Source organism: Haplochromis burtoni, unplaced genomic scaffold, assembly GCF_018398535.1.
Source record: "Haplochromis burtoni strain Fernald_Lab_line unplaced genomic scaffold, NCSU_Asbu1 Contig_658, whole genome shotgun sequence".
In the NCBI taxonomy this organism is placed as follows: domain Eukaryota; kingdom Metazoa; phylum Chordata; class Actinopteri; order Cichliformes; family Cichlidae; genus Haplochromis; species Haplochromis burtoni.
In genome coordinates this window covers 190,439-213,599 of record NW_024583019.1, presented here as the reverse complement: position 1 = coordinate 213,599, position 23,161 = coordinate 190,439, and the positions used below count along the sequence as shown (strand labels likewise).

The window sequence follows — 23,161 nt, the reverse complement described above, 5'->3', positions numbered from 1 at the left end:
ACTCACTGCTGGAATGGGGGCACCACCAGTGAGGCCACAGCCTACGGATACAGTTCCACACGTGGTGGCTTGGAGCGAAGGTCCAACTACAGGCCTCCAGAGGGACCTGCCCCCAAGAGAAAGAAGCCTCAATCCTCCTAGCAGTGAGATTGAGAGGAGATGGCCTTGAGTGGCTGTGTGAATGTGCGCATATTGTTCTGAAACAACTGCAAATCCTAAGCCTACAGGTCAAATGCTTTGTGTACATTACAAGTCAGGCAGCGGATGCCTTTTACCACAGATACAATGGGATAACAATGCCTCACCTAAAGTGCTGCACGTCAATCAGCTAGCTGTTCACCTTTCTCTGCAAGCATTGCCAAGCATGCTCCTTTATGCCTTTCTCTAAGTGGAAATGATTACACCAGTTGCAGACAGAGCTGCAGGACCTTTCTCTGATTGCAGTGGCCCCTCAGTGACCAGCAAAGCAGTGGTAAACAGAGATAATCAGTCTGTTGGCAGCAAGCCCCTGGCAGCTTCCTCTCTGCAGGGACCTGCTCTCTCAGGTTAGCCTCTGAGTTTTTGCGACCCTCCCTTCACATCTTAGAAGCTGAAGATGGAGTCCTCTGTGTCAAGCCTATTTACTACATAACAACATTGACCACATTTAGAATACATGTTTATGCGACCAGTTGCTTCCCTGCTTTGTTAATCTAGAGCCCTGTTTAAATAGAGGCTCATTCACTAGATTATGAAGGTTATCTCACTGGCCTAGAGCACCAGATTTTGCTTTCCCACAGGTTATAAAAGCAAACTCTACTAGGAGAATATCAGCCTCAAGGGACTTTTTAAAGGGAGAGATGCTTGTACAACAGCTATTTTGCCTTTGTTGTACACCTTTGTTCAGTTCTATCGTTTGGACATGACATATATATTGTACATATATTGTACTTGGTTTTTGTTACTTTTGTGCCACCTTGAAAAAACATTAAAGACAAAAAAACAAAAATAAAGATCTAAATAAGCAATGTGTTTGATGATTTTAGTAGTAAACAGTTTATCATGATGTTACCTGTTTCCTCAACTGCCAAGATCTGATGCTTGAAGGTGAACTGCTGCATTTTTCCTGTGTCAGTATCCGTTACTTCACACACTATGTTATATCTTGATGGGTAAATATTGTGAGACTCCAGAAAGGACAGAGTGGTGGAGCAGTCAGTTTGTGCAATCCGTGTTTGTTTGTTGTCTTTGTCCACATATTGACCCTTAATCTGCCACTTCACTGTGTGATGACACTCGTCAGATGTCGACACAGAGCAGGTTAAAATGACCTGATCCGTGTCCTCATGTTCAGTTACTGTCAAACATAATTTGTGACAAAAACGGCACAAATTAGTCATGTTATTTTGATAACTTGTACTGTTGTGAAATCTGTTTATGTTGTCCTAGTAAGGCTACTATGGGGGCAGCCACTAGAGGTTGCTAGAATACGGGTGTGTATATGTGTTTTCCAGAAATTGATGTAGCCACGTACACTGCTGCTACAATTCAATAAAAAGCGGTTCGTGCTTGAGAACCCTGCGTCTTATTGCCTCCGATCATGACCTGGTGTCAGAATTGAGAACTTCACGCCGAGTTACACGAAGAAATGGCTAAATTTGGACCCCCGGAGCCGTTCGACTTTACACAGCCAGCAGAGTGGCCGATATGGCGGCAGAGATTCTCCCGTTTTCGAGTGGCGTCCAAGCTAGGGATGGAGAGCGGCGAAGTGCAGGTGACTCGCTTCTTTACTCCATGGGGAGAGATGCTGAACCAATATATGGCTCATTTGTGTTTCCTGCTGCTACGGTGGCCAGGCCAAGTCCACAGTTTGAGTATGATCTGGTTATACAAAAGTTCGATGAGCACTTTGTCCTAAAGAGAAACGTTATTCACAAACGGAGCCAGAGGGCCAGGGAGATGGTCGAGGCTTTCGTGCGGAGCCTGTACGAGCTCGCGCAGCACTGCGAGTTCGGCGACAGTAAAGACGAGCAGATCCGGGATCGTATCGTCATTGGATTAATTGACAAAGATGTTTCACAAAAACTCCAGCTCGAGGCGGACTTAACTCTGGATAGAGCCATTCAACTATCACGCCAGAGTGAACAAGTCAAACAGCAAAGTGCAGACCGAGTGGAAAGCACGGTGAATGAGGTGAAACAGAGGCATTATAACAGCATGAGAAGGAGTTACTACCAACCTCATCAGGTACGTGAGCAACAACATAGTGAGAGTAAACCAAAATGCCAAAGATGCAACAGGGTGCATGACAAAAGAGAAAACTGCCCAGCCCGCAATAAAAGATGCAGAAAGTGCAATAAGTTGGGACACTTTGAAGTTGTATGCAAAACCAAAATGCTAAAAGAGGTCAGGGCTGAGGCTGTACAGGACTCAGATGAGGATTCATTCTTCATAGGGGAGCTTTTCCTGGGAGCAGTAACTGAGCCAAAAACAACAGTCATCGAGGAGTCAGGCTCAGATGCCGACTGGGACATTGAGCTACTGGTGAATGGCAGTCCAGTTGATTAAAAAATTGATACAGGCGCAGACACCACTGTTATGACAGAAACGACCTTTAATAAGCTACAGCTGAGACCCAAACTTATCCAGTGTAAGCCAACTGTGTACAACCCTGGTGAAAAGTCAAGTGCATGGGTAAATTCCTTGCTACTACAGAGTACAAAGGCCAAAAGTACCAGTACTGGATTACAGTTATAAAAGGGCAATACGCAAGTAACCTACTGGGGAAGACAGTGGCAAAGCGCATGGGACTAGTCGCTAGAGTTAACAAAATCAGTAGTGACTTAACAGAGGATGTGTTCGGAGAAATTGGCCTGCTGAACTGTGAACCTGTAAAAATCGAGCTGACCGAAGATGCAGTGCCGTACAGTGTAACCACCCCACGCCGGGTGCCTTTTCCTCTACTCCCAAAAGTGGAAAAGGAAATAAAGCGCATGCTCAAACTTGGCATCATTGAGGAAGTCACCGAGCCAACAGACTGGTGTGCACCACCAATGGTGCCTGCTCCAAAGCGCAACAAGGATGAGGCCAGGGTGTGTGTGGACTTAAAACGTCTGAATAAGGGAGTAAAGCGTGAACGGTACATCTTGCCCACATTGGATGACATAACTCCTAAGTTAGCAGGGGCTAAAGTTTTCTCCACTTTGAACGTCTCCAGTGGGTTCTGGCAAATACCACTGGATCCCAGCTGCCAAAAACTAACCACGTTCATAACTCCCATGGGCAGGCCCTTGGTGCCTTTGATCAACTCATACGACCTTGATAAAACGCCACTGAGATGTCAGAGACTGCTGATGCAACTGATGTGATTCAATGTCACTGCTGAGCATGTTCCCGGTAAACAGTCAGTGGTGGCGGACGCACTCTCCAGACATCCACTGCACGGATGCTACCCGTCCGAGACAGACAGCCAGGTCAAAGCATATGTGAGCAACGTAGTGACAAGCAAACCTATCAAGTCACATAAGTTGGAGGAAATTCGTAGAGCTACACAGAGGGACCCAGAGCTTCAAAAAGCAATCATCTTCACCAGACAAGGGTGGCCTCGGAGAATGGCAAAGAGCTTACCACTGCAAGGCTTTTATGCAGCCAGAAGCCACCTTTCAGAATCAGATGGTCTAGTGCTCTACCACGATCGCATCGTAATTCCCACAGCACTCAGACCCAGTGTCCTTGACCAATTACATGAAGGCCACCAAGGACTAACTAAATGTAGAGAGCGCGCAAGATCAACAGTGTGGTGGCCCAACATTGGACTTCAAATAACACATAAGGTGAGGTCATGCAACTTTTGCAGAGAGCACAAGCCTACACAGCGACGGGAACCTCTCGTGACTACTCCTCTGCCCAATGGCCCCTGGCAAAGGATTGCAGCTGATCTTTGCGAGCTTGAGGGTAAGAACTTTCTTGTCGTTGTTGACTATTTTTCAAGAGACATTGAGATTGCTTCCCTCACTACAACAACCAGCAGACAGGTCATTAACAAGCTTAAACACATGTTCGTTAGATGGGGCATCCCGTTAGAACTGGTCAGTGATAATGGGACGCAGTTCACATCATCAGAGTTCCAAGACTTCAAACTGAGTTATGGCTTCACCCACACTACGTCGAGCCCTCATTACCCCCAGTCAAATGGAGCTGCTGAAAGAGCTGTCCAAACGGCCAAGTACATTCTCAAACAGCCTGACCCCTGCTTAGCCTTAATGAGTTACCGCTCTACACCAATTGCAGCAACCGGTGCAAGCCCAGCTCAACTTATGACAGGACGTCAAATCCGCACCACCGTCCCAGTACTCGAAAAGACATTGCTGCCCAGTCCAGTCAATAGGGACACAGTGTGCCAAAGAGATGCTGCAGCTAAGGACTCTTACAGATTCTTCTACAACCGCAGACATTCAGCTCGTCCACTTCCTGAGCTTCTCCCAGGCCAGGATGTTGTAGTGAAGCTTGACGGGGAAAAGGGGTGGACGACTCCAGCCAAGGTCATCAGTAAGTCTAAGGAGCCGAGATCCTACTTGGTGGAGATGGCGAATGGGAACGTGACTCGCCGCAACAGACGACACCTTCAGCCTGTCCCAGGCACCGCTGATCCTGAGGAGCAGCAGCAGAGCACTGTTCCAGCTACACCGACTACTCCAACTAAAGGGGCGGCCGCTTCCCAAGAACCACCAGTAAGGCAGACATTGCCAATCCCTGTCCCGGGGTCTCCTCTCCACCCTACCACACCTGTGAGAGTGACTTCCAGGGGGCGGGAGATTAAAGTACCTCTCAGATTCAGAGACTGAGGACTATCTCCTTTCTATGTTCTAAGGGCAGAATAATCCCTTATCAGGACTGAGGGTAGTCTACCCCTGTGATGTCCTGCGTTCTGACAACACTGTTTTATGTTTAAAGTACTTTTGTTAAAGGGGGAGATGTTGTGAAATCTGTTTATGTTGTCCTAGTAAGGCTAGCCACTAGAGGTTGCTAGAATACGGGTGTGTATATGTGTTTTCCAGAAATTGATGTAGCCACGTACACTGCTGCTACAATTCAATAAAAAGCGGTTCGTGCTTGAGAACCCTGCGTCTTATTGCCTCCGATCATGACATGTACTCTACATGTCTAAAGGCTAATTTACACTATGGAGACCTACTCTCATAAACTGACACAGATTTAACAGTGTCTGTGAAGCTGGATTTAAGAAAAGCATGTTTAAATTTTAAGTGTTTAGAACATTTTAGTTTAGTTTAGCACCATTTTGTGCCAGTGCAATAAATGTAATAAACCTAGTTACGTTTGGACTGTGATGCTGCATATAATATTGTACCTGTTTGGGTGTGCTTGGGAAAATAAACACAATTTTATTGCATAAAATAGTCCTGATTGCGTTTTGTGACTCAAACTGCTTGTGGTGGTTAGTCAAAGTTTCTGATTTTAGCTTGTCAGTCCGGTTAAACACCTGTCACCTGACTCAAACAGGCTCTTCTACACACTGAACCCTGAACATTACAGCTAACAGGTGGATTTTCCATTTCACTGCAGCTAGCCAAACAACAAAAAAGCACTTACTGCTAAAGAGACTAATTGAGTGGATGTGTTGCTGCCAGGTCAGCGCAACAGTGATCACCTTAGACTGCTTTTCAATTTTAGTGTCCTTGTTTTACACCGAGTTACTGGTCCTGTTACTAGTTAGCTAACAAAAATGAATTTGGAGCAACCAACCAGGTGACATCAGCTTCTGTACTGGCACAAGATGTCGCTGAACATGTTCTAAAAGCTTTACCCAACTAAAACACGTATTTCTTAAATCCAGTTTCACAAACGGTGTTAAATCTGTCTAATATAATAAATCTGTTTAATATTCTAGTTTAAGTTGAAAAAATATTTTGATGTAAATACTCACCAGTAATGACAGAGAGAACAACCAGTGACTCACGTTCCCTAGCATCCTCAACTTGTGCTTCTTCGGATTTGTATTGTATACAGTAATAACCACCAACATCCTCAACTGTGATGTTCTTTAGAACCAGAGAGCAGTTCGCTGTAACACTCAGTCTGTCTGATTTAGTTTCGCCAATCCGTCCAAGTCTGATCAGCTCTACTGTTGTTTTGTTTCTTGAACCAAAGACCCAAGTGGTGCCATCACAGTTATTCTGCTGATCTATCACATTTAGACAAGGCAGAGTGACGTCATCTCCAACTTTTATAAACGTTGAGGTATCATTTTCTGATACTATTGTAAAAATTGAAGAGAGAAATCAAAAATAGATTAGAATATAGCACTTTTCAGAGTGAAGATCATTTTAGGTAAAGGTTTATGATAAAATTTTGATATTGTAATAATATAGATAATATTTAGTTTGACTGCTATTTAAATGTTTCCTATATTCTTACCTGCAATTTGAATCATCAGCATCAGACATAAAAACATTTGAATCCATCTGAAATCATCCATCGTGCTTCTCTGTCTCACTTCTTTCTTATTCTCGATCTCAACTGTCACCGTCTCTGAACTGATGCATCTTTAAGACTGTTTGTACTTCCTGTCATTACTGACACTTCCTGACCACAGCCCTTAGCTGTCACGGACCCGGTTCCGGGGACTCGGGGTTCGTGAACAGTGTGGACCTTTATTGTTATTTGTGTATTGGATGTATGTTTGCTGCACTGTGCTCTTGTGTTCCATGCTGGTGTGTGTGGGTGTGTGTGGCTGGAGGATGAAGGACAGCCACCTGCAGGCCTGATGGGTGTGGCCCTGCCAGCTGCTGGTCACGCCTAGCTTCCCACACACCTGCTTCTGATCAGGATCGTCGGGGGAGCTACTTAACAGAGCGATGGAGCTTCCTCCGGCGCAGGATCGTTCTGTCACGGTCTGGGGGGCAGACCGTGGGGGGTGTTGGAGAAAGGACCCAAACGCTGGACTTAGAGGAATGAACAGTGGTTTTATTTACAGTGAGGTAAAATGTACACCACACAATAATTCTCCAAAGTGCTCCCTCGACTCCCGTGACGTGTCTTCTCCCAAGTGCTGGTATCCCGTGCTCTCTGCCCCTGTGCCTTCACACACCCCGTGTGTCTTGCAGTCCTGTGTTCCGCTGTCCTCCTGAGGAAAAACAGACACAGCCGTTATGGCACCAACTCCGGCAGGCATACACTTAACAACACTAGAGACACTGACGTGGAGTCTAACTCAACGATCCTGCGCCGGAGGAAGCTCCATCGCTCTGTTAAGTAGCTCCCCCGACGATCCTGATCAGAAGCAGGTGTGTGGGAAGCTAGGCGTGACCAGCAGCTGGCAGGGCCACACCCATCAGGCCTGCAGGTGGCTGTCCTTCATCCTCCAGCCACACACACCCACACACACCAGCATGGAACACAAGAGCACAGTGCAGCAAACATACATCCAATACACAAATAACAATAAAGGTCCACACTGTTCACGAACCCCAAGTCCCCGGAACCGGGTCCGTGACAGTAGCAATATTATTTTATATTTTCTTTTGATGTTATGTTTTATAGATGGACTATATCATCTTTTTACATCTCTGAAATACACGAAGGTGTTTTTTATAAAGTGAAATTATTATAAAGATAAATTATATTAACATTTACCAGATACTCATTGTGTACATTGCCAGAGTGTATTTGTGACAATGACATAATTGACACTCTGCAGAGAAGACTGAACAAGATGAATGTGTGAAGATTGTAAGTTAAGATAAATATTTGTGATAATGCGGTCCCTCTTTCTGCTTATTTTAGAAAACACAAAGAACACAGAGCTGAAGATGTCATGGGCCTGGGTCTGGGGGCCCAGTGCTCATGTGTTATTTTTGGGTGTATTGAATATTATGACTTCTATTTGTCTTTCTGGATCATTTATGGTTGTTTGTTGGCGTAATATGCTCCTGGTCCCTTGTTTCCCTTTGTACACATTTGTGTGTGTGACAGCAGTGGCGTACGTGTTACACTAAGAACACAGTTAGTTCTCCAGCACATATGATCGTGTTTTTCAGTGACTCTCCTTTCTGAATGGTGAAGGTGTTTTTGTCGGCCGGTGGATGGGAATGTACTCACTGTTGCATCTCTTGTTTCCAGGAGAATTGCAGAAACATGTGGAGGGATCAGAACACTAATGTACATATCACCGAGGAGGAGAAACACCACGGACCTTAGAGGACAATCACCGCACAGGAATTGGGCAGGGGTGCGTGAAGAACACACACACTGTGGATTGTTGCCACTGCTTTTTGGTCTTTTTTCATTGTAAATAAATCCACTGTCTTTATTCAGAAGTCCTGCATTTAGGTCCTCTTTTAACCAAGGTAAAACCAAGATAAATTATTTTAGTGGTCTGAGACTCGTGTATTCTTTATTGTTAATCTGAGGTACTTCATTTCAGAGAAGGGAAGCGGAAGCGATTTGTGTGAATGTGGTTACAACAGCAGCAAAGCTCTAGAGGTGCGAGACCGTAAAAAAAAAACATGGTTAGCACTGATCATATCAGTAAATTATCTCTACCAATCTTCAAACAGAATGAAACTGTGCCCTGTGGGGTAGGTTGGGAAAGGCAAACCTACACCCCACGTTGGCCCAGGTCAGTGGACTAAAACAGGCCCCCTAGTAGTTTTTCACCTTGGTGCTCCAAAAGCTGCCTAACCCACAAAATTCCCTCCCCCCCACACTGAAGGTTAGGCCATGCAGGCCCCACATCGCTTTTAACCTTTGTGGCCCTGTGACAGTTTTCTGTGGTAAACCTGGAGTGGGTTTGCTCATAATGTACCCATATAAGGGAAATTCATGAAGATATTTCGAATAAAGGGAAATTACCATAAAGAGAAATGATAAGGTACAGCTGCTGTATTTCCCTGAAGGAGAGAGCACTTCACTTAGAGATGGAGAAAGATGTAAGAAAGACTGGAAAGGAGAGAAAGAACAATGGTTATATTTAAATGTAAAGTGAGTTAAACTAACTTTTATTTAAAGGTTGCCTGAAAACAATCAGCAGTTTAGTGCAGGATAAATAGCCTATACAAAGAAGATTACTGGAGTTGTGAGTCATTCTTTTACTTCACACTGAGCCTCTACAACTAGTACTAGATTTTCCCAATGTGCCAAATCCCACTTTAACCAAATGGCTGTCCTCATTTTTCCCTTTAACTGTATTCCCGTTTCTATTATTATTTTATTATAGCTGGTAGAAATGTAAGCAAACTACTTTTCAGCTACTGTTTGCTGAGTACATTTAAAATGCTGCACCTTTTCCATTTAACTTGATTAAAAGAAGTTGAGTCAGTACTTCAACATTTGCCAGGATGTTCTATAACACATGTATCTGCACTTTGATTTAAATAAGGAATGTCTGTACTTCAGCCACCTCCAGCTGCTAGTCTCTCTGTCAGCCTCTCTCACCACACAACTTCCTGTTCTCTCACCTCAAGTCTCAGCTTGTTTCATTTCAGTAATTTACAGAACCATGAAGTATTGTGTCACAAATATATTAGGAGAGCATAAAAAAGATCCACGTGCACAGAAACAGTCTTTATGTGGTTTATTAACGAATGTAAAAGAGAAACTGTGGTCAAGTAGGTCAAATGGGTAGATAGGTTTAGAGTGGAGCTAGAGAATAGGTATACATAGAAGAGAGTTAATTGTGAAACTTGTTTATTGGCTACCTATTTCTCGGTTTGTGCATCCTCGACTCCTCTTCTTCTAAGTCTATTCAATCAAAGATGCGAGTGAAGGTCTGAACAGGATGTAATAAAACTCATACAAGTTCAAGACCTGAATATCCATAATATAAATCCATAATCATAATATTGAAACACAAAACAACTATGTATATGGTCTTGATACATGCTCAATCAGATCATAGCGGTTTGAGGGGAACATGTTTTGTCAAATATCCGAGTGACTGAAGAAGAGTAAAGAAGGATGAATGATGACACATTTCACCCACTGAAAACAAAACACGCAGATGAGCTGAATCAACTTAATGGGAACGACTTACATTGAATAAACTTCTCTATTTTATACTATTTAATCTATAAAACTGGATGAGATGATACTGGTAATATAAAAGCCAAGTTGATCAGTTGAATCTGACTGAAGCAGCAGAAACCCCGATGTTTTCATAGTTAATTGTAACATCATCTTCATCTTGATCATAATGTATCTGTGGGACACAAACAAACAAAATAAAACATTTCGTAATGTGAGTTAAGACAAGTGCATTTTAATGGCTTCTGTATTGTCTCTGGTTTTTTATTTGTCTGTCTGCATGTCTTATTTTCAGTTGGCTTTTCATCAGGTTACTTCTTGTTTTATTTTGAAGGTTAGTTTGTCATGTCTCATTTGTGTCTGTGTTTTTGAGTTTTTGTTACCGCTGTACAGCCGTGTTTGTTTAGTTGTCATATCTATTTTAACTTCTTTTGCTCTGCCACCTGCCGGTCTGCTTTAAGTTTGTCAGCTGCTGGGTCCAGCTTAACTATTCTACCACAGCTGTGAGATAAATATAGCTTTAGTAAAAATTTATAAGGAGAAGAGAGCATCAATAACTTTCCCAAAATGAACTCTCACATGCAGATTCACTGGCGTTCTAACCAACAACCCTCTAGTTTTAAATATAAGGAAACACAACTTGTGAATCCTCTGCTGTACCACATTTAACTCAAGAAATTTATAATAATCTCATGAACATCATGAACTACAGCTATTAGTAAATAACAAATGTCACAAAACAACCTTTAGGACTTTTGACTTTTATGTTGGATTACTATGTTTTTTTTACTTACTGTTTTATCCATCTTGGTCGTGTTCCCTAAAATGAGAAAAGGAAGTCAATTTCAGTCTAAAATAAAATTTCTAAATCATTCAAAGTTCTCATTATTAAATTTGCCTTTAGTTCTTGTCCATATGTTGACTGACACAGCAGTTATTAAAGTTGCTGCTAACCCCACAGAGACAATAATGGACCGCAAAGATACAGAAGAATCTGAAAAAAAGAATAAAAATGTCAACTTATTAAATTTAACCCCGATTCTTTTGTCCCCATGATAGAACAGAGAAAACTGACTCATAGTGTGTTAAAACATTTATATTTCTTTTTATTCAATCATCTTCTGAAAGAGAGAGACCTCTGCACAGCCCAAACGCCAGTTGCAGGATCTCTAACATTTTTAGCTCCACATATGTCTTATATGGTGTTATTTCTGTACTTTGCACATCACACAGTTTCAAACATTGCTTATATGGCAAAATTCCTCTTTTCTGTGTCTTATCTATTAATATGCCTGTGCACTAAAACTTCCTGTTTTTCAGTTTGGCTGAGCACTTAGTTTGTGAGTCAAAAGTGGCCTTGCTCTACAAGCCTTCATCATTAAAGTACATAAAACAATCTAATGAGCAGATACACATTAAAAATGTCTCTCTATTTCTTAACATTAAATAATTTGTTTAAAGTTTTCTGTTCCTTTTAAATTCGGTCTTTTTAAAGATCCAAATGTTTACCTAACCCCTTGAAAGTATTTTAAAATATTCAGATGCTATTGTTTTTGTTGATAAATGCCAAGCACTTAAAAACATCTAAAGTTTGTGATTGCATAATAAGTTTTTGCACCTCATGAAATATTTTTTTTCAGTTTTTCTCCTCATGTAGTGCTTGTTTAGGTTCTTCATTTATCAAGTCTGGCACATTTTAATCTAAATTATTAAGTGTCAGAAAAATAATGAATAAAAGAAGGATTACTGATGATGATAAAAGAATATATTTATGGGTGACTACCTTGTGAATTATTATTGTTGTGGTTGTTTCTGAATTTGTGTTGCTTTCAGTTTTTCTGGATGGTGTCTTCGTTGATTTTGTGTCACCTGAATAAATGTATAATATAATTTAAAAAAAGACACAACTAAACGTTTTTGTGTTATAAATATAAGAAAAAAAACATTGAAAACATTGTGGTAAAAAGAAACTTAAAATCAGTCAAATATATGTGTATGTGATTTTAATCACATTAACCTCCTAGGACCTGGCATCCACATATGTGGACACCACATTTTGGGTTATTTAGACCAAAATACTCAATTTTGCTCTACAAGGGCCTGATATCCACTTACGAGGACATTATACCGTTACTGTTATATCAAAATTTTAAACAAATCCTCATATGCGACTCTCATTTTCCTAGAAACAAAAATTAGGTAAAAAAAAAATAAAAAATCTGGTAATTCTTTGTTTTTACATTCATCAGGTCCCAATATGCCCAAATATCAAAGAGAAATTAAAAATGCATGCCGTGAATGAGTTCGGGTCTTAGGAGGTTAAACAGTTGATCATAAACTCACCTGTTTCTTCACCTGTGAGCTGAGAAGTGAAGGTAAACAGCTGCACTTTTCCTGTTTTAGTGTCAGTCACTTCACATGCCAGTATGTTATATCTTGATGAGTAAAGAAAGTTTGACTCTGGAATGGACACCGTGGTGGAGCAAACAGTGTGTGAAGTCACTGTTTGGTTGTTATTTTTGTCTACATCTTTACCTTTAATTTGCCACATCACTGTCTGATGACACTCTCCATGTGTCAGCACAGAGCAGTTTAGCGTCCCCTTATCAATGTCCTTATGTTCAGTCACTGGTGAATATAATGAGAGAAAAATGAAAAAAAAAAGAACTATAAGGAGAGAAAAACAGAGTAAATCAGAAAAAATTATCCTAATCAATGCTATTAAGACAGTTTGAGCTGAAAACATTTTGATGTAAATACTCACAGGTAATAACAGCGACATGAACAAAAGACTGATGAACCAGAGTGTGTTGAGATGGTGTTTCTTTGACTTTGTATTGTTGACAGTAATAAAGACCAACATCCTCGACTGTGAGCTTCTTTATAAGCAGAGAACAGTTCGCTGTAACACTCAGTCTGTCTGATTGAGTTTTGGCTTCTTCACCAATCTGTCCAAGTGTGATCAGCTCTACTGTTGTTGGTTTGTTTGTTGAAGTAAAGATCCACGTAGTCCCATCACAGTTATTCTGCTCATCTATCACATTTAGACAAAGTAGAGTGACGTCATCTCCAACTTTCATAAAAATCGATGTTTCATTTACAGATACTGTTGAGAAGATTGAAGAGAAATATAAAAAATAAATTAGAATACAGAAGTTTTTACAGTCAGACTGAAGATCATTTCAGACACAAGTTTATAAATATGTCCCATGCTCCTCTAAAACAACAGAGCATGCTCAGCTCTCTTATTTGCTGTAAAGGTTATTCATTGTAATAATCGCTAACCTGTAAAGGTTAATGATTATTCTAGTGATCAAACCTTATTAGTAAGGTTTGATCACTAGAGTCAAAACTTAGTTTTACTTCTGTTTAAAATGTTTCCTATATTCTTACCTGCAATCTGAATCATCAGACATAAAAACATTTGAATCCATCTGAATTCATCCATCGTGCTTCTCTGTCTCACTTCTTTCTTGTTCTCGATCTCGACTGTCACACCCTCTGAACTGTTGACTCTTTAAACTTGTTTCCTTGGAATAGTGAAGTGTTACTAATTCATCATAACTTGTGCAATTTCTGTTATTTTTGTTCTTTTTTTTCTTTATTTAGATTGAACAACAAAAAGAAGAAAAGGAAATTATGAACAACCAATGACTTATATGTTCAGTATAAGAGGGAAAATATGACAGTATAAAACCTGTTTAATAGTTTGAACAATCTGTTGTGTTCTTTTACAGCCGTGTGAGGAGAGCAGGAGGGACGGCCCAGATATACTCAGACTGTCTTTAGGTATGTTATTGATAAATGTAAAACTGACAAAGAAGCACTTACAAACAACAACCTGTTAAAAAGTAGAACTGGACATATACAGTGGGCCAAAAACGTATTTAGTCAGCCACCGATTGTGCAAGTTCCCCCACCTAAAATGATGACAGAGGTCAGTAATTTGCACCAGAGGTACACTTCAACTGTGAGAGACAGAATGTGAAAAAAAAAATCCATGAATCCACATGGTAGGATTTGTAAAGAATTTATTCGTAAATCAGGGTGGAAAATAAGTATTTGGTCAATAACAAAAATACAACTCAATACTTTGTAACATAACCTTTGTTGGCAATAACAGAGGTCAAACGTTTACTATAGGTCTTTACCAGGTTTGCACACACAGTAGCTGGTATTTTGGCCCATTCCTCCATGCAGATCTTCTCGAGAGCAGTGATGTTTTGGGGCTGTCGCCGAGCAACACGGACTTTCAACTCCCGCCACAGATTTTCTATGGGGTTGAGGTCTGGAGACTGGCTAGGCCACTCCAGGACTTTCAAATGCTTCTTACGGAGCCACTCCTTTGTTGCCCGGGCGGTGTGTTTTGGATCATTGTCATGTTGGAAGACCCAGCCTCGTTTCATCTTCAAAGTTCTCACTGATGGAAGGAGGTTTTGGCTCAAAATCTCACGATACATGGCCCCATTCATTCTGTCCTTAACACGGATCAGTCGTCCTGTCCCCTTGGCAGAAAAACAGCCCCATAGCATGATGTTTCCACCCCCATGCTTCACAGTAGGTATGGTGTTCTTGGGATGCAACTCAGTATTCTTCTTCCTCCAAACACGACGAGTTGAGTTTATACCAAAAAGTTCTACTTTGGTTTCATCTGACCACATGACATTCTCCCAATCCTCTGCTGTATCATCCATGTGCTCTCTGGCAAACTTCAGACGGGCCTGGACATGCACTGGCTTCAGCAGCGGAACACGTCTGGCACTGCGGGATTTGATTCCCTGCCGTTGTAGTGTGTTACTGATGGTGACCTTTGTTACTTTGGTCCCAGCTCTCTGCAGGTCATTCACCAGGTCCCCCCGTGTGGTTCTGGGATCTTTGCTCACCGTTCTCATGATCATTTTGACCCCACGGGATGAGATCTTGCGTGGAGCCCCAGATCGAGGGAGATTATCAGTGGTCTTGTATGTCTTCCATTTTCTGATGATTGCTCCCACAGTTGATTTTTTCACACCAAGCTGCTTGCCTATTGTAGATTCACTCTTCCCAGTCTGGTGCAGGTCTACAATACTTTTCCTGGTGTCCTTCGAAAGCTCTTTGGTCTTGGCCATGGCGGAGTTTGGAGTCTGACTGTTTGAGGCTGTGGACAGGTGTCTTTTATACAGATGATGAGTTCAAACAGGTGCCATTCATACAGGTAACGAGTGGGGGACAGAAAAGCTTCTTACAGAAGACGTTACAGGTCTGTGAGAGCCAGAGATTTTCCTTGTTTGAGGTGACCAAATACTTATTTTCCACCCTGATTTACGAATAAATTCTTTACAAATCCTACCATGTGAATTCATGGATTTTTTTTTCACATTCTGTCTCTCACAGTTGAAGTGTACCTCTGGTGCAAATTACTGACCTCTGTCATCATTTTAAGTGGGGGAACTTGCACAATCAGTAGCTGACTAAATACTTTTTTGCCCCACTGTATAGAGCAAATGACACTAGTGGGAGGAGCTGTGTAGCGGATGGCACAAAACTTCAGGATCCACCTACACAGAGTAGGCAAGAGCATTGTGACTCATCAGTAACATGTGACACTGTCATGTAGCAATAACATCTCTTCATACAGTGAACGCTTTATGGTATCAAAGTCTCCTAAACAGTGCTTGACCTCTGAACTGAGGTTTTACAACTCATGGTCTGTCCCACTGTTATCCAGATGCATCATCTAACATCTGTATGTTTTGTGAGTCTCATGCGTTCATATTTAGAAAACATATAAAAGAAGAAGTGGTTTGATTTCTGGGTGCAGTGTGTGATTTCACCATGTCCTCATCTGTAGGGTTTAAACTCAGTCCATGAATAACAGGAAGAGTCCTGTTACATCTGGAAGAAAACAGTCTATCGAGGAAGTCAAGTTTTTGTTAACACCCACCTAGAGATGATTTGTTTAGATAGTTTAATGCCATTACTTAATATTAGCTATACATGATCATTATCTAGAGTTATTATCCTTGTTAATCTTTAGAAATGTCTTTATGATGAGGCCAAGTTGAGGTATTTTCATCAGAATGTGGCAGCAAAAGCATCAGAGCTCTGGTGGTGTGACTCTATAATAACATGCAGACAATATCAAAAGCATAAATGGTTAACACTCTAAGTTATCTCTGACAGAGTTAAGACTAAGCTATACACCATGTTTGATAAATGTGCACATTTTATTGCCTTTATTTAATTATATTTTTGTATTGATTTAGCTTTTTAGAATACTACTACTAATATACTACTGTGTAAATTAGTTAACATCACCGTTTCTCTTGTGTTTGGGAGGCTTGTTCTGCCACTCAGATGTTTCTTTTTTCTAATGCTGTGTAAGATGCAGTTGAATTATATTTTTTCTTCATTAATGCCTCTGTTGGAGCTATGTGCCCTTTAGTAAATGCATTTTTTATATCACTAAATGATCAAGCCAGTTGCATATGTAGTTGGTGTGGTGATTCAGAAAGTGTCACAATCTTTAGATTGTAAAGAAATGTGTGGAAAATCATGACGTGTTTTGACCTGTGACGTAAGGTTTCGACACTCAATGTCTGTTCCACTATTTTATAATGTATATGCTCTATCATTTGCACTCTCTCACAATGAGTCACATACATTTATATTTAGAAAACACATAAAAGAAGAAGTGGTTTTAACACTGTGGGATCTCACCGAGTCCTGACTGATTTGAGGCTTCCACTTTGGTGGCCTCAGAATCTCGTCTCTGCTTTTTGCAGATGATGAAGTGTGAAGTGGCCAGAATGAGATTTAGCAACTCTAAGTCCGAGACCGTGCTTCTCCACTGGACAAGGGTGGAGTGCCCACTCCAGGTCAGGGACAAGTTGCTGCCAAGTGGAGGAATTTAAGTACCTTGAGGTCTTGAGGACAGTGAGCAGAAGACTGACAGACAGATCTACAGTTGTTAGTAAACAACAGATATCAGAAACACAATCTTTTGATACCTGATGTTATTTTATAAAACCGTTTTGTTCCCTTAAATAAAAAAATAATAATGTCAGTTTCAAATGAAAACTTAACATAGACATATGAAGCATTTTTAACATAATAATATCTTTAAAATATAGCTGCATCTGTGTCTTTAGAGACATAACTAAAACAAAAATTGGATTGAGTTGTTGTTGTTTTTTTGATGCATTTCTAAATTTTCACTCCAATTTCCCAGCCTGACTGAGCATTTGTGCTGCTAAAGCTCTGACAGCTCAAATGCTCATTCTGGTCCCACGAACGCCAAGAACGCCTTAGATGTTCATATTCATGCTGCTGTATTTCAGAGCTATTTTGGAGGCACAAAGCAAACCTACACTATATTACAAATGTGGTTTAAATGTTTTGGCTAATCAATGTAATGAAGTAAGACCTTAGTAGCACAAAATACGTCCATAAAGAAAGCAAATGGATTACAGAACAGAGACAGATCTTTATTTTATTGCTATTTTAGCTACAGAGAACTGAATGGTTTTTTGGATACATGTAGATATTGTAGCGGGTCGGGGCTGTTCGGGGTTCTGTTTGTACAGTGATGTTTTGTTTGTGTTGCCATGGTGACAGGTGACGCCCTCTCGCTGCAAAGGTGTGTCCTTCCGGGGGTCAGAGGGCGCCCTGTGTTGTTGTTGTTTTTCGCTGTGCTGTGGCCGCGCTGAGCATTAGCTAGCGGCAGTGTTTTCTGGAATTGTTAATAAACGGCTGTGCTCCCTGGCTAGCTCACGGAAGCAAGACCGAACGACACCTCCGTCTCCTCCTTTTCTGAGCTCGCCACAATATTGATACTTGCTTTAAGTTATGGAAAAATACTGGTTCAGCTTTATACAATGAAATGTTTAAAATGTCTTGAGAGACAAAGAGAGAAAGAGACATTTATTTACACAGTTGTGTGCTAACCTAAAAAAGGAAACATAAACATGAATATCTGGTGTAATAATTGTGTTCTCTGTTCACCCAGCCGTCTTTTAGAGATTCTGAGCAGTTCATAGTCATGTAAAAGTAGCAACGAAACCAACTGTATTTTCATAAACATTGTAAAAAACGATGATTTTTTAATTTAGGTGTTGATGTTTCTTTGGTTGGGGGGGGAGGGGGGGGGGCACGGGTTGCCTGTGGGGGTTTCAGCTCGGCACTCTTCCAATAACCAGCATTTTATTAAATCTCTTGGAAACATTAAGCTCAACATCCATGAAAACAACATTAAGACAACCTTGTGAAGCAATCTAGCTACAAACAGCAATAACTTAATTAGCATGTTGCTATCACACTGCCTCAAGTCAAAACCAAAGTGTCCTTTTCATTAAATACGAGTCCTTTATTCGACTGCTTCATTAAATAAGAGTCCTTCCTCCAACTGTGTGAGCTATGTGATTGCAACATTGACAGTAGAATAGAGGTTGCTGGGATCAGCAGTGGATGCAGAGGATGGAGCATTCACCATGCTGTAGGTCACAGTATCACCTTCACCATCACGATGAACCTGAAAAACAAAAGGAATTTGTATGATACATAAACTAACATGAATAAATGAATAACGTTGAAGTCCTCAGTGCCTTATTTTGCAATTTTGATGAAAGTAATCTGAAGCCTATCAAAAATGTAATAGCTTCTTCCTCTGCACATATTCAACATTAACCATATTAGACAGTCTTTGCCAGCTTACCTGGGTTTTACTGTTGCTATTCTTGGTGTAGCTGATGGTGGCATAGGAAACTTCAGGCTCCACCTACACAATGAAAAAAAAACAGCAGAACATGCTGTCACCTCACTAATATGTGTGATGCTGTGTCACGTAATAATAACAACTCTTCATCTGCTGAACACTTCAAAACTCTTTAACTACCTTCAAAGTCATATGAGGTGGCATATTGTGGTGACCTGCTCTACCTCCTGAGCTACAGGAGGTAGAGCAGGTCACCTGTTGATTGTAAGGTTGGTGGTTCGATCCCTGGCTCCTCCAGTCTGCATGCCAAGTATCTTTGGGCAAGATACTAACCCCAAGTTGCTCTCTGATGTATCCATCGGAGTATGAATGTGTAAGAATGTAGTTAGGAAGCACTCAGTTTAGAGAATGCATGGGTGTGAATGTGGTATGTTGTATAGAGCACTTTGAGTACTCTGGGAGAGTAAAAAAGCGCTATATAAGAATCAGTCCATGTAAACTGTCTCAAAATGTTATTTTTGCATTAAAACTGCTGTTCAGTGTTGAAACTGCTGTTCAGTTGCATCATCTTACTTCCTTATCCTTTCTATAGCTCCAATGTTTCTTATGCATTTATATTTAGAGAAAACATTAAAGACAAAGTGGTTTACACTTTGCTCTGGGTGTAGTGTGTGATCTCACCAAGTCCTGGATGGTTTGAGCAGCATATTGAGTCTCTGTGGGCTTCAAACTCAGTCCCTGAAAAAGAAGACATAGTCCAGTTACATCTGGAGGAAAACTGTCTCTGTGATGCTAGTTTAGCTCGAGGTTAAGGCACCTCAATGATAAGCTGACATATTGCTTATTTAATGTAAGTTGAACAAACACTTAATTATGTATATTAAAACTCACAGCATTTTCATACTTCTGTGTTTTGTTTCCTGAAAAGACAAAAATATTCACTGTAAAACTTCGCATTTGTCAAACCCTCTTGATCTATAAAGGTTTTATCTGTAAATGTTCTCACCCTTATTTTTCTTCCATCTGATGACAAACACAGCTGTTATTACCAATATAACCAAACCAACAGCTCCAGTGATGTACAATGAAAGAGCTGAAATAAAAAGTATATAAGGAAACATAAAAACATATTTGGATGAAAGTTCTTACAAATGTTTGAAAAACTTTTCATGCAGCTTAATTGCATACAAAATGCGGTTAAAGTGACATGCTATATATGCACAATAACTTGATGAGAGTTGATGAGAAAAACATGAACTGCATGAAGGTTTAAATTCAGACGTGACTTTATAGGCAGAAACTGTCCGACTACATAAATACATCTCCACTACATCACATCTCCAATGACTACAAAGATATTCAGAAGTGAATCAATCACTGAACTGCAAAAATCAATCATTTTCTGCTTCCTGTAAGATAAGAGGCTTATTTTGGATGTCTCTAATGTAATGGAACAAAATGGAAAATAAATATTTAAAAACAAAAGTTTAAAAGTCTTCTTAAAGCTCCAAACAAACAGATATTTTTGATGAATGTAGTCAGCTTAATCATCATAATCTAACCTGTTATGGAAGGACTACTTTTTGTTATTGTGGTTGTTTCTGGTGTTGTGTCGCTTTCAGATTTACTGTTCATTTTTGTTTTTGTTTTTGGGTCAACTGAATAAATGAAAAAATAGGGGGAAAACATGTTCAAAATTAGTTTCATAGTGTGCTTTATGTGTTTTATATAGAACAACATTTTTTCTGCTTAAAATGTTACATTTTTCTATCACATAAATATTTAAGGTGATTTTAGTCATTTTAAACATTTGATCAGGATCTCACCTGTTTCCTCACCTGAGGGCTGTGAGCTAAACACCTGTACTCTTCCTGATTTAGTATCAGTCACCTCACACTTGAGTATTTCATCCCTTGATGAGTATAAATAATTATTCTTCAGAACAGACACAGTAGTGGAGCAGTGAGTCTGTGAAATCACTATTTCTTTGTTCTCTTTGTCCACATCTCGACCTGTAAGCAGCCACTTCACTGTGTGATGACACTGTTCATTTCTCACCACAGAGCAGCTTAATGTCACCTTCTCAGTGTCCTTATGTTCAGTCACTGGCAACGATGGAGACAAAGACAGCTCAAATTAGTCAAGTTATCTTAATAACTATGATTGTTGTCATGTTTGAGAACAGTATGAAAATATTTTGATGTAAATACTCACAGGTAATAACAGAGAGATCAACCAACGACTGATGAACCAGAGTGTCCTCATCTCGTGTTTGTCCTAGTTTGTATTGTTGACAGGAATAAAGACCAACATCCTCGACTGTGAGTTTCTTTATAAGCAGAGAACAGTTCGCTGTAACACTCAGTCTGTCTGATTTAGTTTTGACTTTTTCACTAATCTGTCCAAGTGTGATCAGCTCTACTGTTGTTTTGTTTCTTGAAGTAAAGATCCACGTAGTCCCATCACAGTTATTCTGCTCATCTATCACATTTAGACAAAGCAGAGTGACGTCATCTCCAACTTTCATAAAAATGGATGTTTCATTTACAGATACTGTTGAGAAGATTAAAGAGAAATGTGAAAAATAAATTAGAATAAAGAATTTTTTACAGTCAGACTGAAGATCATTTGAGATACATTTCTAAATAGAGCATGCTCAGCTGTCTTGTTTACTGTAAAATTAGTGTTGGCAATAATACTGATAACATTTATTTTAACTGCTATTAAAATGTTTCCTGTATTCTTACCTGCGATCTGAATCATCAGCATCCGACATAAAAACATTTGAATCCATCTGAATTCACCCATCGTGCTTCTCTGTCTCACTTCTTTCTTGTTCTCACTCTCGACTGTCACACCCTCTGAACTGATGAGTACTTAAAACTTTTGTACTTCCTGTCAGTAGCGAGATTTCACTTCCTCAGCAAAATGTCTTTAGTTCTCTTTTTTCCTGAAGTCTACATTTCATAAATGAGTATCTCACTCTTTGTATGAAATTCATGGTGTAATTTTTTTTATACAAAGTGATGTTATATTTATATTTAGCAGATGCTCATTGTGTCCATTCCCACAGTGTATTTATAATAATGATGTGTATGGCACATCATTGTTATAAAGATTTTTTGGTGAAGGTGAGAAATGTATTTCTTCAACAGTTAAAAGGTCAAACTCCTTAAACCCAATAAAATTTGACTTTTGATGTCTGAGAGATTATTTTAGTTTATAAAACAGAGCAGATAAGATGATTTAGTCAACTGAAATCTTCCTGTTCCTTGTTCTTAATCTTAAGTAATTGCTTCCTGATGAAGTCAAGAGGAAGTGTTTTCTTCAAAAAGTGGCGGCAACAACATTATCAGAGCTCTTCAGGTTTGACTCTATAATAACAACTAGATAAACAAAAGAAACATAAATTGTTCAAATACAGAGGAGATGTGACTAAATTATTAAATTATTATTTCTAACAGAATTAAGGTTGAGCTGTATATGTGCTCATTTTATTGTGTTTTTTTTATTGTGTTTGAGTGTTTGTTTTTTAGCTTCTGAACTTTACTGAGCTCTGATGGGTTTAATTTACATCATTGCTTGTTTTTGTGAGGTTTGTGAGAGGTTTACTGAGATGTTTTTGTTCTGTCTGAAAATAAATCAAGTTAATTTGCATAGTAAAGTATCATAGTCAATAATAAAGAGAATAATGATGCAGACTTGACGGGAGAAGGGAGTGAAAGATGGATTCATGCAGCGGCTGCAGTGATACGTATACTGTACTCGTCCGTCGTGGTGAAGAGAGAGCTGAGTGTAAAAGCGAAGCTGTCAATTTACGGGTCAATCTACGTCCTAACCCTCACCTATGGACCACGAGCTGTGGGTAGTGACCAAAAGAACAAGATCACGGATACAAGAGACGGAAATTATCTTCCTCTGAAGGGTGGCTGGCATCTCCCTTAGAGATAGGGTGAGGAGTTCGTCCGGGAGGGGCTCAGAGTAGAGCTGCAGCTCCTCCACATTGAAAGGAGACAGTAGAGGTGGTTTGGGCACTTGAAAAGGATGACTCCTGGCTGAGGAGCTCTGGGCATGTCCCACCGGGAGGAGGCCGAAGGGGCAGACCCAAGACACGCTGGAGAGATTGCATCTCTCTGAACAAGCTGGAGGAGGTGGCCCAGGAGAGGGAGGTCTGAGCATCTCTGCTTAGGCTGTTACACAACCCTGCCCTGAATAAGCAGAAGAAGATGTATGTATGGATGGACTTCATTCAAAAGTGGTTAGAAAACATTTTATGAAATTCACTTTCAGCGTTTTAATATGAAATAAGATTAGATAACACCTAAATACACACATTAAAAGTAAAGCTTGAAACAGAAAAACAACCAACCAATATTAAAATGATCTCATTTTATATCTAAAAGATTTTTTGTATAAAACCAGAAAGGATGAAATACTGTTGATATGCTG

General features: G+C 40.1%; 2 protein-coding genes across 12 annotated transcripts; both read right to left on the bottom strand.

Moving 5' to 3' along the window:
- Window positions 1-8,711: 8,711 nt before the first annotated feature.
- On the bottom strand, window positions 8,712-13,528 carry LOC102299779. 8 transcript variants are annotated; one of them, XR_006053162.1, is made up of 6 exons: window positions 13,414-13,528; window positions 12,785-13,126; window positions 12,364-12,687; window positions 11,804-11,889; window positions 10,815-11,014; window positions 8,712-10,195 (listed from the first exon to the last, which is right to left on the bottom strand). XR_006053162.1 is itself a non-coding variant. In XM_014329980.2 (6 exons), exons 1-6 carry the CDS (start codon window positions 13,466-13,468, stop codon window positions 10,112-10,114), a joined length of 855 nt encoding a protein of 284 aa, XP_014185466.1. In that variant the 5' UTR covers window positions 13,469-13,528; the 3' UTR covers window positions 8,712-10,111. The 8 variants fall into 8 exon arrangements, 6 of the variants coding, with proteins under 6 accessions (XP_014185466.1, XP_014185469.1, XP_014185463.1 ...); XM_014329980.2 differs by lacking the exon at window positions 11,804-11,889 and having other exon boundaries at window positions 10,815-10,840; window positions 10,919-11,014; window positions 12,785-13,054; XM_014329983.2 differs by lacking the exon at window positions 11,804-11,889 and having other exon boundaries at window positions 8,714-10,195; window positions 10,815-10,840; window positions 10,919-11,014; window positions 12,556-12,687.
- Window positions 13,529-17,527: 3,999 nt separating this feature from the next.
- LOC102300293 lies at window positions 17,528-21,556 on the bottom strand. 4 transcript variants are annotated; one of them, XM_005949373.2, is made up of 9 exons: window positions 21,460-21,556; window positions 20,927-21,265; window positions 20,551-20,817; window positions 20,275-20,370; window positions 19,719-19,805; window positions 19,604-19,632; window positions 19,394-19,450; window positions 18,713-18,775; window positions 17,528-18,529 (listed from the first exon to the last, which is right to left on the bottom strand). In XM_005949373.2, exons 1-9 carry the CDS (start codon window positions 21,518-21,520, stop codon window positions 18,413-18,415), a joined length of 1,116 nt encoding a protein of 371 aa, XP_005949435.1. In that variant the 5' UTR covers window positions 21,521-21,556; the 3' UTR covers window positions 17,528-18,412. The 4 variants fall into 4 exon arrangements, with proteins under 4 accessions (XP_005949435.1, XP_042071029.1, XP_014185470.1 ...); XM_042215095.1 differs by having other exon boundaries at window positions 17,529-18,529; window positions 20,539-20,817; XM_014329984.2 differs by lacking the exon at window positions 20,275-20,370 and having other exon boundaries at window positions 17,529-18,529; window positions 20,539-20,817.
- Between the last annotated feature and the right edge of the window lie 1,605 nt (window positions 21,557-23,161).

Bases quoted from the DNA above. Each gene is read 5' to 3' on its own strand.
- LOC102299779 (XM_014329977.2), bottom strand. From the start codon at position 13,468: ATGGATGAATTCAGATGGATTCAAATGTTTTTATGTCTGATGATTCAG. The intron at 10,841-10,918 runs GCAAATTTAATA...TTCTCATTTTAG, and splicing joins CATATGGACAAGAACTAAAG to GGAACACGACCAAGATGGAT. The intron at 10,196-10,814 runs GTAAGTAAAAAA...TGTGTCCCACAG, and splicing joins CGACCAAGATGGATAAAACA to ATACATTATGATCAAGATGA.
- LOC102300293 (XM_042215095.1), bottom strand. From the start codon at position 21,520: ATGGGTGAATTCAGATGGATTCAAATGTTTTTATGTCGGATGCTGATG. The intron at 20,371-20,538 runs GTGAGATCCTGA...TCATTTATTCAG, and splicing joins GCCCTCAGGTGAGGAAACAG to TTGACCCAAAAACAAAAACA. The intron at 19,451-19,603 runs GTGAGTTTTAAT...CTTCTTTTTCAG, and splicing joins CACAGAAGTATGAAAATGCT to GGACTGAGTTTGAAGCCCAC.